Below are 12,792 nucleotides of genomic sequence, written 5' to 3'. Positions count from 1 at the left end.
CTTTCGCAAAAGGTGGCCTTTCTAGTGGCAATTACATCACTCCGGAGAGTGTCTGAGCTTGCAGCGCTGTCATGCAAAGCACCCTTCCTGGTGTTTCACCAGGATAAGGTGGTTCTGCGTCCGGTTCCGGAATTTCTCCCTAAGGTGGTATCTACTTTTCATCTCAATCAGGATATCTCCTTACCTTCATTTTGCCCTAATCCAATTCACCAATGTGAAAAGGATTTGCACTTTTTGGATCTGGTGAGAGCACTCCGGCTCTACGTGTCTCGCACGGCGCCTCTGCGTCGTTCAGATGTGCTCTTTGTCCTTGTCGCTGGCCAGCGTAAGGGTTCGCAGGCTTCCAAGTCAACCTTGGCTCGGTGGATCAAGGAACCGATTCTTGAAGCCTACCGTTCTTCTGGGCTTCCGCTTCCTTCAGGTCTGAAAGCCCATTCTACCAGAGCCGTGGGTGCGTCCTGGGCATTGCGGCACAGGGCTACGGCTCAGCAGGTGTGTCAGGCAGCGACGTGGTCTAGTCTGCACACTTTCACGAAGCACTATCAAGTGCATACCTATGCCTCGGCAGACGCCAGTCTAGGTAGGCGAGTCCTTCAGGCGGCGGTTGCCCACCTGTAAGAGGAGGGCCGTTCGGCTCTTTTTATTGAGGTATTCTTTTACCCACCCAGGGACTGCTTTTGGACGTCCCAATTGTCTGGGTCTCCCAATGGAGCGACAAAGAAGAAGGGAATTTTGTTTACTTACCGTAAATTCCTTTTCTTCTAGCTCCTATTGGGAGACCCAGCACCCGCCCCTGTTCCCTTCGGGCTGGTTGTTCTTTTGTGTACACATGTTGTTCATGTTGAATTGTTCTTTTGGTTCATGGTTCAGTTCTCCGAACATCCTTCGGATTGAATTTACCCTAGACCAATTTATAAGTTTTCTCCTTCCTGCTTTTGCACCAAAACTGAGGAGCCCGTGATCCACGGGAGGGTGTATAGGCAGAGGGGAGGGGTTACACTTTTTAAAGTGTAATACTTTGTGTGGCCTCCGGAGGCAGAAGCTATACACCCAATTGTCTGGGTCTCCCAATAGGAGCTAGAAGAAAAGGAATTTACGGTAAGTAAACATAATTCCCTTCGTTGGCTGAGGCCCTGCTCCTTCTGGAGGTTTTAGTGTTGCCGTAATTGTAGAATTAACATTTTTCTATATAGACATTAGGTCTTTGTGGTGTGATAATGCTTTACCACTGACCTCCATTACCACTGTGTATGACTGTATCCTTAAAGTGACAGTAGCCTGTGCAGTGATGATCGAGATAATGGTCTACCACGTCTTGAAGAGTTGTCATTGGTTCCATCCTTTGTTGGAGTCTCCTTATTTCCTTTCTATCCTCTATGTCCTGCTCCATTAGACTCCACATATAGAGCTACTTTCCCCTAGAAGCAAATTAATAGCAAAAAATTGGCCATAATAAAATACCAACTTATGGGACCACTCAGTGGTGCCCCATAAGAATATGCCTACGCCAAGGAACATGAATGACTGGAGAAAAAAGGGAGCTGAGGCAACAACCATGTGTGAAAAATTCCATATTTATTCATAACAATCATATATAAATAATTACAATATGCATCAATAGGAAAAGGTCAGACAATACAGCAGGAATAAATAGGGGGAGGTAAAAAGTGTTTGTGAGGGCATCTCTTGCCATTCAGAACCAGCCACAATAGGAAAATATGAGGGACTGCAATGCCACCAAGTACAATAGGGTTAACCCATGAAGGAGATTTATTGGAGAGGTGGCAGGGTAAGAACCCAATGTGAAACCATAGGAATGTGTCCTATATGAGATCGAAAATATTGTGGACACCAGCGGGTGGGCACCAAGGTATGTATAAAATCCTAACAAGGCCTCAAAAAAGCCGCAGTATGAATAGGACTAATGGGCTGTGCAGATCCAAGGGCAGGGAGGGAAACAGTTTCCCGAAATCAATGTGAATCTGGTGAGTCCAAACCCAAAGCACCACACAGCCCAGAAGGTACAGAAATAAGAGGAAAGTTCCAAACATAAAAAACTGCGGTGGGAGGTAATGCAAGGAGGAGCTATAGGGGTACATACACAGGGATTGTACACCAACCAAAATAAGCATATATATAGTTCCCCACTAGGAGTTACTGTAGCCACAGAGGGGGTTAGTGTAATGCCGCCGGGGCTGCAACAGGTGCTGAGGCAGGAGGATCATATAAACATAATTTGGCATACAGTGAATCGCAGCCTGGAGCACCCGTGCGGTCATGGGGAAACCACATATGAAGGCAAGGCAGAGTAATAATACCTGGTGGCTGGTTCGGAGGGCAAGGGACAAGCTCCTGACAGCTGTTTCGCAGCGTTGGCTTTATCAAAGGAGCTTTCCCCTAGAAGCATTGCTCTTAGGTTGAATACCTGAGTACATAGCAAGTGGAAGAAACTTGCTTTAATTATGTATTTATTGTTTGGGTGTGATTTGTACGGAATCTGACAATAAATCTCTGCACCTCTTTAGAATAGTGGAGGAGTACAGCGGTAGCGTACAGGTCTTTGATCTTTCTGGCAGCCCTGATATGTCCTAATTCAGAAAAGATTGTGGATTCTTGGGTTTGAGCTGGTTCAGTTTTTATGTAAAATATATTTGCTGCTCCATCTCTGTCATGTACGTGACTGACTCTGTGTCTACTCTTCTCTCTTTGTATCTGTAACCTGGTATTTTAGCAGTTCTTCCCTTCAGCCTCTTCGATCTGCACGCAATGAACTTGCAAAGCGGCTGGATGCGACGGAGCCGTCCGGAATAAGTGAGGTGAGCATCTCTATGGCCGATGGAACAAGAGCAAATTGGATACGATACGGTCTCTGTAGGGAATTGCCTTCATGGGCTTGAACCACAGGCCATTTTGAAATGTATTGTCCAGTCTTAAGTGTGGGCAATTAATTATCTCAAGGGTCTACATGAGAAACTGGGGCTCTTCAGGAGGACTGGACCAATAGGCTGTACCTAATTCTGTTCAATATTAATTCCCACAGAAGTCATTTACCCCCCAACCCTACAGCATATTATCCCAGTGACCATAATTTCCAGCAGTAATCATCACTCCTATGCAATTTTTCCACATTCTCCGGTTTATTATGACAGAAGCTATAGTTTTTAGCAGTAATCATCCCTCTTATGTCATCTCCCCCTCCATCACTTCCTCAGTCCTCCCAGCTGAAATTCACATGTTACAGTCCTCCCAGCTGATATTCCCATACCACGCCCCTCCCAGCTGATATTCCCATACCATGCCCCTCCCAGCTGATATTCCCATACCACGCCCCTCCCAGATGATATTCCCATACCATGCCCCTCCCAGCTGATATTCCCATACCACGCCCCTCCCAGATGATATTCCCATACCACGCCCCTCCCAGATGATATTCCCATACCACGCCCCTCCCAGCTGATATTCCCATACCACGCCCCTCCCAGCTGATAGTCCCATACCACGCCCCTCCCAGATGATAGTCCCATACCACGCCCCTCCCAGATGATAGTCCCATACCACGCCCCTCCCAGATGATAGTCCCATACCACGCCCCTCCCAGCTGATAGTCCCATACCACGCCCCTCCCAGCTGATATTCCCATACCACGCCCCTCCCTGCTGATATTCCCATACCACGCCCCTCCCTGCTGATATTCCCATACCATGCCCCTCCCTGCTGATATTCCCATACCATGCCCCTCCCAGATGATATTCCCATACCACGCCCCTCCCAGATGATATTCCCATACCACTCCCCTACCAGCTGATTTTCCCATACCACGCCCCTCCCAGCTGATAGTCCCATACCACGCCCCTCCCAGCTGATAGTCCCATACCACGCCCCTCCCAGCTGATAGTCCCATACCACGCCCTTCACAGCTGATGGTCCCATACCACGCCCCTCACAGCTGATAGTCCCATACTACTGTCCTCGGTGCAGATTGGCAGTGATGCACCACACAGAATGCAGTGTTAAAAAGCTATATGCTCCTCCCAGGTGTCTGGGGCAGGCTGCGATGTCCTTATTGCCTGACAGGCGGGTCCACAAGGTGCCACGTTGTGTGTACACCTGCACTGATTCTAAGTGTCATGTCTACACAGGGCTGGTATCCACTGCGGCCAAGCAGGGTGTAATGCTACAGCACCGCACTTCCATATAGGTACCTTTTAATTTCCAGCTCTTTCAATAGGGACAGCCCAAGGCCCTGATGTGGCCCTCAGGCTAACATTTGCCCAGTCTGGCCTAGTCCACCTCTCTGTTTGCTGTGATTGTTTATTGTCCCTGTGTTATTTCTCTACAATCTTAGTTATTCCGTACTCTTCATACTGTTTGGTGTTCCCACTTTGTGATATGTGAATTTATTTTGTTGCTTTGTGTATTTTGATTTGTCCTCCTCCATCAGGTGCTTGTGTTTTTATTTTGTGTTCCCCATGTCCGTTGTCATTCTGTCTGTCAGGCGCCACACAGGCGAAAAGCTCGTATGGCACGAACTCGATCAGATTTCATGACTAGAGGAGCTCTTGGGGGGGAGAATTCTGAGGAGGATTCAGATGAACAGGGGGAGCGGATCCCCCCCTCTGACCCAGCTGAGGAATCAGGCAGACAGATCCAGGCATGTCACAGCGACTCTGAAATGGTAAAGTCCAGTACCAGGCGCTGATCATCTAGAATCACAGAGGACGACCTCTTCCTCCTAATGCTTGGCGTTCTATATGCTGTGCTCCTCACATTAGACTGTTCTTCATTTATAAACCCTTTGACATTCATCATTGCGTCTATGTCTCACCGAATCCTAACACACATCTCAATATTTTCTAGTATGTAGACATAGAATCATAGAATATATTTATTGCTATCCTCCTAGTGAAGAGATTTAAGACCTGAATGAATGATTGCTGGTAACTTTTACCGCCACCACCATCAACGGTCATGTATATTGCATATATAGATTTGTTACTAGACTGGATTAACTTTAATGGGAAAGTCAAATGTCCATGCAGAATAATGTCTGTTCGGCTTACCAGAAATCGGAGACATTAGATGCATACGTCAACAATCTTTCTTCCATCCATTAGAATGACAAGACGTTGATTTATTTTGCTTACTGTTGATTGTAGTGATTAAATTGCTTTACGGCAAGGTCCTTTTGTAGATTTAATTTAGCGTTTATTACAAGATGCAAATAGATAGAAAGACATAGGGTTGCCTGAACCTGTAAACCCTTTTAAAGTGATGTATCAAAGACAGTTAAAATGTCTCCGCTTACTGGAATGTTTATTCATGATATTCCTGAAGTTTGTAAAGCTACAAAATCAGATCAGACACCCATGAAATGGTTCATAATGAGAGATTATGAGGGCTGCATAATGCCCTGATTAATTTGGAGACCTGCGCTAATCGGAAATGTGTTGTCCGGAAATAAGCTATGGTAGCTAGATGTTATGTTTGTGGTTTGCTCTTTGTTTTTGCAACAATTGTGGCAGACGTGTATCATACCAGCCATCTGTAGACAGCACTGTTTGTAGCTTTTGCCCCTCATCAGTACAGAGCAGGACAATTCTAGGTGTGTGTGTGTGTGTGTGTGTGTGTGTGTGTGTGCGCGTATGTGTATATGTGTATATATATATATATATATATATATATATATATATATATATATATATATATATATATATATATATATATATATATATATAATATGTGTGTATATATGTATGTATATGTGTGTGTGTGTGTGTGTGTGTGTGTGTGTGTGTATATGTATAATATATATTAGTGTTTCAAGCACCAATGCATAAAATCATAAGACTGTCACTTCCGTATATTCCATGCTCACGTCTCGTTCTCCATCTTGGATGTACACTATGTTGTATAGTGTGATAGTTAACATTAGAGACCATAAGTTAGAAAAGCTAATGAGTATTGGGACTGTCGAGACTAGAGTACCCCCAAGCAGTTTTTACCCGTCTACGCTTTCAAGCACGGTAGCATTTCAGTTTTGAAAGAAAGCTTTCACAACTAAGACTGACTTGATCTAGAGATACTTTGTATAACAAACAGACTTTTATGGGAACTTTCTGACAGCATTTATGGGATCTGCATAGTCATAGTCCAACGTATACTCCTCAATCTTAACATTGCCTCACCTACAAGGAAAAGTTGTGACATTTTTGAAATCAGAGAATCAATTAGCTATGTTTATGTTATAGTAATGATGAAAATTGGAAACAAAATTTTTAAAACTGCTCAAAATATCCAGTATTGAGTGAGCGCCACATACATAAATATGCACACTTACACACCTTTACATGTTATCAATGAAGTTATTAATGGTTTTCAAGAATGTTCTGCCACCATGAATGCACTTGGACACAGATCATCAATTTCTACTGCTGGCAGTTTCCTTTGCACTTGTCATTAATTTCCCAGATGTGCTCGATGAGAGACCAGTCCGGAGACTCTGCAGGCTATGGAAGCACTTATAGTCCTCACAGGCTGCTCACAGTAGAGCGAGGAAAATTCAGCATGCCGTTGTTGTCTTGAAAAACGGCGCCTGGTACACTTTGTAGAATGGTTCTAGACCAAAGCCATGTACCAGCAAGCTGTTAGTGTACCTGTAATGAAGATTGAAGGAATATGGCTACCATACATAATGGACAATAGGACCAGTGTGACGTTCCCTTATGATGGCCTCTTCTTGGCGGTACGCACTTGGTCTTTTCAGTCACTGCAAGTGAAATTAGACATCACATCCAGGCCTAAAGGCCCCGTCACACTAAGCAACATCGCTAGCAACATCGCTGCTAACGAACAACTTTTGTGACGTTGCTAGCGATGTTGCTGTGTGTGACATCCAGCAACAACCTGGCCCCTGCTGTGAGGTCGTTGGTTGTTGCTGAATGTCCTGGGCCATTTTTTAGTTGTTGCTGTCCCGCTGTGAAGCACAGATCGCTGTGTGTGACAGCGAGACAGCAACAACTAAATGTGCAGGCAGCAGGAGCCGGCTTCTGCGGAGGCTGGTAACCAATGTAAATATCGGGTAACCAAGAAGCCCTGTCCTTGGTTACCCGATATTTACCTTTGTTACCAGCCTCAGCCGCTCTCCCTGTCAGTGCCGGCTCCTGCTCTGTGCACATGTAGCTGCAGGACACATCGGGTTAATTAACCCGATGTGTGCTGTAACTAGGAGAGCAGGGAGCCAGCGCTAAGCGGTGTGCGCTGCTCCCTGCTCTGTGCACATTTAGCTGCAGCACACATCGGGTAATTAACCCGATGTGTGCTGTACTAGGAGAGCAAGGAGCCAGCGCTAAGCGGTGTGCGCTGCTCCCTGCTCTGTGCACATTTAGCTGCAGCACACATCGGGTAATTAACCCGATGTGTGCTGTACTAGGAGAGCAAGGAGCCAGCGCTAAGCGGTGTGCGCTGCTCCCTGCTCTGTGCACATTTAGCTGCAGCACACATCGGGTAATTAACCCGATGTGTGCTGTACTAGGAGAGCAGGGAGCCAGCGCTCAGTGTGCGCTGCTCCCTGCTCTCTGCACGTGTAGCTGCATGAGCTGGTAACCAAGGTAAATATCGGGTTGGTTACCCGATATTTACCTTAGTTACCAAGCGCAGCATCTTCCATGCGGCGCTGGGGGCTGGTCACTTGTTGCTGGTGAGCTCACCAGCAACTCGTGTAGCCACGCTCCAGCGATCCCTGCCAGGTCAGGTTGCTGGTGGGATCGCTGGAGCGTCGCAGTGTGACATCTCACCAGCAACCTCCTAGCAACTTACCAGCGATCCCTATCGTTGTTGGGATCGCTGGTAAGTTGCTTAGTGTGACTGGACCTTAAGGTGCCATTCTGTGTCTACTACACAAGTCATTAGAAGACGTGTGCACAACATTGGGTTACAAGCCAGACATCCATTTACCAAATATTCCATTGACCTCACACCACATCGCTCTCAAAGACTACCATGGGTCAGAGCAAGACGTCAGTGGAGGCTGGAATAGAGGTCTAGTCTATTCATTAATGAGTCCTACTATTGTCTTTAAACAAACAATAGCCGGAGATTTATCTGGAGACCCCATCATCAACGCTATGAAGAGGCCTTTGCAAGAGAACTTAAAGGTGTCCAAGGAGCCATTTTTCAACATGACACCGCCAGGCCACATGTTGCTTGTGCTACTGTTAGCAGCCTGCATGGTCTAAACCAGGGGTCTCAAACTCAGCTGGGTGTATGGGCCGCATATAGAAAAAAAAAATTGAGGGGCCGCACTCTTTGCAGGACTAAGTGACATTTTTTAATGATTCCCCTTTGGATCACTTTTTAATATTTTTTTTTTTCTTGTTTATTATAAAAAAAACTGCACTTTTTTGTTCAGTTAAGTTTATATATATATATATATATATATATATATATATATATAAAGCAATTTTATTGGCAAAAAAAATCATGCTTTATTTTGAATTTCTTTTTCACATCTTATCACCTTCTTGTAATATTGTTTCACAATTAGCAGCATATAGTAATCTTAGCCAACCTCTTGTAGTAATGTCCCCCATTCGTGTGCCCTGTAATAAGGTGCTCATCCTTGTAGTATTGTACCCATCCTTGTAGTATTGTGCCCTGTAGTATTGTGCCCATCCTTGTGCCCATTAGTATTGTGCCCATCCTTGTAGTATTGTGCTCATCCTTGTGGTATTGTGCCCATCCTTGTGGTATTGTGCCTAGTAGTATTGTGCCCTATAGTATTGTGCCCATCCTTCTGCCCTGTAATATTGTGCCCATCCTTATAGTATTGTGCCATGTAGTATTGTGCTCATCCTTGTAGTTTAGTGCCCTGTAGTATTCTGCTCATCCTTGTGCCCTGTAGTATTGTGACCATCTTTGTAGTATTGTGGCCTGTAGTTATGTGCCCATCCTTGGGCCCTGTAGTATTGTACCCATCCTTGTAGTATTGTGCCCTGTAGTATTATGCCCATTCTTGTAGTATTGTGCCCATCCTTGTAGTATTGTACCCTGTAGTATTCTGCCCCTCCTTTACACAAAAAAAAAAATCCTCACCTTTCCTCCATTCCAAAGCTACGTGCCCATGATCAGTGTTAGGCCGGATTCCACTTGCGAGAGACTCGCAAGAGTTTCGCATCCTATCACCTGGCACGGCCGAACACTCTCCTGACAGGAGCGGATCGGCTTCATGTATTTCTATGCAGCTGGCCCGCTCCTATCCGGAGAGTGTGCGGCCGTGCCGGGTGATGAGATGCAAGACTCGCGCGAGTCTCTCGCAAGTGTGAATCCGGCCTTAGCAGTGTTTTGGAGGCAGCGTGTTTCAGCTGTGACCAAAACACTAATTTACAGTACAGGCATCGTGGATGGGATTTCTAGAAATCCCATGCCCACTGTGCGTGTGTTGCCCGCAGCAAACACTGACCTGTGGTGCGACTTTCAGAGGCCACAGCATGTCAGTTCTTTGCTGCGGGGAAGCGCATGCATCCTCCCTAGGGAGAACAGTGAGGAGAGAACACAGTGAGGAGACCGTGATTGCGGGTACAGGCCGCTGCGGCCTCCTGCGGAGGAGACTTGCAGCGCCGCCGGTCAGGACCTGTCGTGTCCAGGACACAGCGGGTCCCGATCATGGGCACATACATTACCTGCTTGTTGCGGCCCGTGACGATCGCGGCCCTATGCTGGGGGTCAGCACCGGCAGGACTTTACTACAGTTGACTGATTTGTGGTAACGCGCAGAGGAGCTGTCTGCACTATACCAATGGCTGCCGCCCGCCAATCAGATGCAAGGATGTGACGTCAGGGGGTCTGTGGGCCGCAACAAGCAGCCTCAGGGGCAGCGTGTTTGAGACCTCTGGTCTAAACACTCTACCATAGCATACAATGTATTCAGACTTGACTCGATCGAGCACATCGGAGATGTCATTGGTCTGTAATTGTAAAGCGTTCTGCTAGAAGCAGATCTTTGTGATTTTGTTTACCTAAATGCATTCAGCATGGCAGAACATTTCTTAGATAACCATTACTAACCTTATTCATCGCATGCCAAGGTGTGTAAAGGCATGTATTTCAATGTAGCATTCATATTTGATATGAATAAATCAAATTTGTTTTGAAAACGTTTTCCATTTTTTTCATTTCCATGTCTATCGATCCTGTGATTTCCATAATTCCACGACTTTTCCTCTTTGGTGCTGGAATTTGAATTTTGAGGAGTGTACATACTTCCTGCTGTATCCAAAAAGAGAGCCACATGGTTATACCTTTATGGTCTCGTATAGGCCATGCTGGTAAAGGGTATAATTTAACCCACCAGTGTGGCCACGAGACAGCACACTCCAAAATGTATAGTCAAACAAGAGCACTAGGAGTTTTAGTGCAAATAAGAATTTTATTAAATTATTAATAAATAGTACAGGGTAAATATAGGACATTCAAAGCACAAGATGAGGGAATAAAACACTTGGGTCCCATGGACCACCTTTGTACAGATAAAAGTCAGTATGGTGGGGTTTATAGTAAAAAAAGTCACCAATAAAGTTACAATTAGGGAAGCAAAATGTAGAGTACAGAGACTAACTCATATGGAACAAACCCATAAATAGTAAAAATGGGCTAGTTAGACTGTAATAAAATGCCAACAGAGATGAAGCGTTGTAAGTAGGCCATATACAAAATGGATTGTAAAATACTGTTGAGCGCTTACCTAATGCAAAGGTGGTGCAGGGGAGCCAGTCCTGAGGCACTTACTCCTCCCGGAAGAAGCGGTATACTACCGCGAAACGGCCGTCGGAGGTCCCCCTCAGGACTGGCTCCCCTGCACCACCTTTGTATTAGGTAAGCGCTCAACAGTATTTTACAATCCATTTTGTATATGGCCTACTTACAACGCTTCATCTCTGTTGGCATTTTATTATCGTCTAACTAGCCCATTTTTTTACTATTTATGGGTTTGTTCCATATGAGTTAGTCTCTGTACTCTACATTCTGCTTCCCTAATTGTAACTTTATTGGTGACTTTTTTTTACTATAAACCCCACTATACTGACTTTTATATGTACAAAGGTGGTCCATGGGACCCAAGTGTTTTATTCCCTCATCTTGTGCTTTGAATGTCCTATATTTACCCTGTACTATTTATTAATAATTTAATAATATTCTTATTTGCACTAAAACTCCTAGTGCTCTTGTTTGACTATACTTCCTGCTGTGCTGTATTTTGATCATTTGGAAGTGATAGCATTTATTGATTGTGTAAGACAATGAGCCAAATAGACATTGGTGGACCTGACACTCGCCGCCTATTATTATTATTATTATTATTATTATTATTATTATTATTATTAATAATAGAACTGTACAAACATTTGAGTGGACAGATGTTTGTAAAAAGTTATCTTGCCATTTATAAACATACTACCTATACTGATATCCCCACCGGCTTCTGGTATCACAGGTCTTTATATTCTATGCCTCTGCTATCACTTGGTTGTGTCTCAAATTCCCTTTTTTTTTTGTGTCCCAGATGTTACAGAAGGCTCAGGGTGTGGAGCGACTCAGTAAACTGCAGAAAGCTGTGTCTCAAGGGGAGATGTCCTGCATTCAACCTGCTCACCGCACCCCGGAGCAAGATTCCAGGTAATCAAACACTCAATATACAGCCATATGACAAGATCATCCTGTCTATAATACACGACCTATAATCTCTGATTAGGCTCATTATATACAAGCACACACTGGAAGATAAGAAATAAAATGTCTGATCTGTGGATGATATATGTACGCATTGTCTAACATCGTATGATTGATTCATTTATGTCAGACCCCAGAGAGGAAAAATTCGCTTCTGGGGGAAGATGAAAACCGCAGAAAAGTTAACACCACAGACAGAGGTACTAGAAATGGACACAGATAATTCGGGAAAAGAAGGGATCTTTTTCAGCGACGGTAAGAGAGTCATTATACCGTGCACACATTTCTGCTAGACAGCGATTTTCCTTTGTGTCTGCTAGATGATAATCACATTTTACTCCTAGGTTGCCATTGACAGCCTAATAATAAAACTAGAATTGTACTATAAAAAAAAGAAAAAAAAAGTCATTTATATTTGAGTTCCTCTTAAAATAGTTATACCTGCCCATCTATTCAGAAATGTGCGTTTAGCCCCATTTTTAACATTTTTTCTTTTTGCCTTAAAGGGAATCTGTCAGCAGGTTTTTCTATGTAATCTGAAGATGGTATGCTACAAGGGTTAAAACATAGAATTCAGGGATGCCTGTCTTGGCAAGGTCCCAGCTGTTGTTTATTTGTATATTTGTTTAACCAGCATGACTTCTCATTGCTACAAAGTCATGTGCACAGCAGTCCAGCACACCCCTCCTCAGACACATAACTGTCAATGTACAGTCTCTATAGAGAGCCTGGTGTGGGCGGGGATAGCTCTCTCAGCTCTGCTATATGACTAAAGCTAAACATTCTGATTCTGTCAGAACGGCTGCACCCTGTAATCTAAGTGATGTATTATTGGATTCAGGGCCTCTTTGGCTACATCATGCTGCTCTCAGATGAGGTAGCAAAAACCTGGTGACAGATTCCCTTTAATACTCCAGTATGGGGGTGAGTGAACGTATAGAGAAGCTGTACAGGGTGAAAAACATTTATAAAAGCATATAAATCCTGAATCGATCATATTTGCCCTAATATTGTGTTTTTTTTTTGCATAGCAAAGGTCAATAAACATCATCTCTCATCCCCACAACC

At 44.5% G+C, this 12,792-nt stretch overlaps 1 protein-coding gene across 5 annotated transcripts in view; it reads left to right on the top strand.

The window, feature by feature from the left end:
- MYO9A (myosin IXA) overlaps window positions 1-12,792 on the top strand; it is a 235,568-nt gene that overhangs the window by 134,105 nt on the left and 88,671 nt on the right. For 3 of the 5 annotated variants that reach the window (XM_075345532.1, XM_075345531.1, XM_075345529.1), the window contains 4 exons: window positions 2,732-2,816; window positions 4,496-4,675; window positions 11,558-11,670; window positions 11,855-11,979. In XM_075345532.1, coding sequence (XP_075201647.1) covers window positions 2,732-2,816; window positions 4,496-4,675; window positions 11,558-11,670; window positions 11,855-11,979 — 503 coding nt within the window. The remainder of the gene's footprint in view (window positions 1-2,731; window positions 2,817-4,495; window positions 4,676-11,557; window positions 11,671-11,854; window positions 11,980-12,792) is intronic. The other 2 variants (XM_075345530.1, XM_075345533.1) reach the window with 2 other exon arrangements.

Source organism: Anomaloglossus baeobatrachus, chromosome 4, assembly GCF_048569485.1.
Source record: "Anomaloglossus baeobatrachus isolate aAnoBae1 chromosome 4, aAnoBae1.hap1, whole genome shotgun sequence".
NCBI classification, from domain to species: Eukaryota; Metazoa; Chordata; class Amphibia; order Anura; family Aromobatidae; genus Anomaloglossus; species Anomaloglossus baeobatrachus.
The sequence above is the reverse complement of the archived record's forward strand: the minus strand, read 5'-3'. Positions and strand labels throughout refer to the sequence as shown.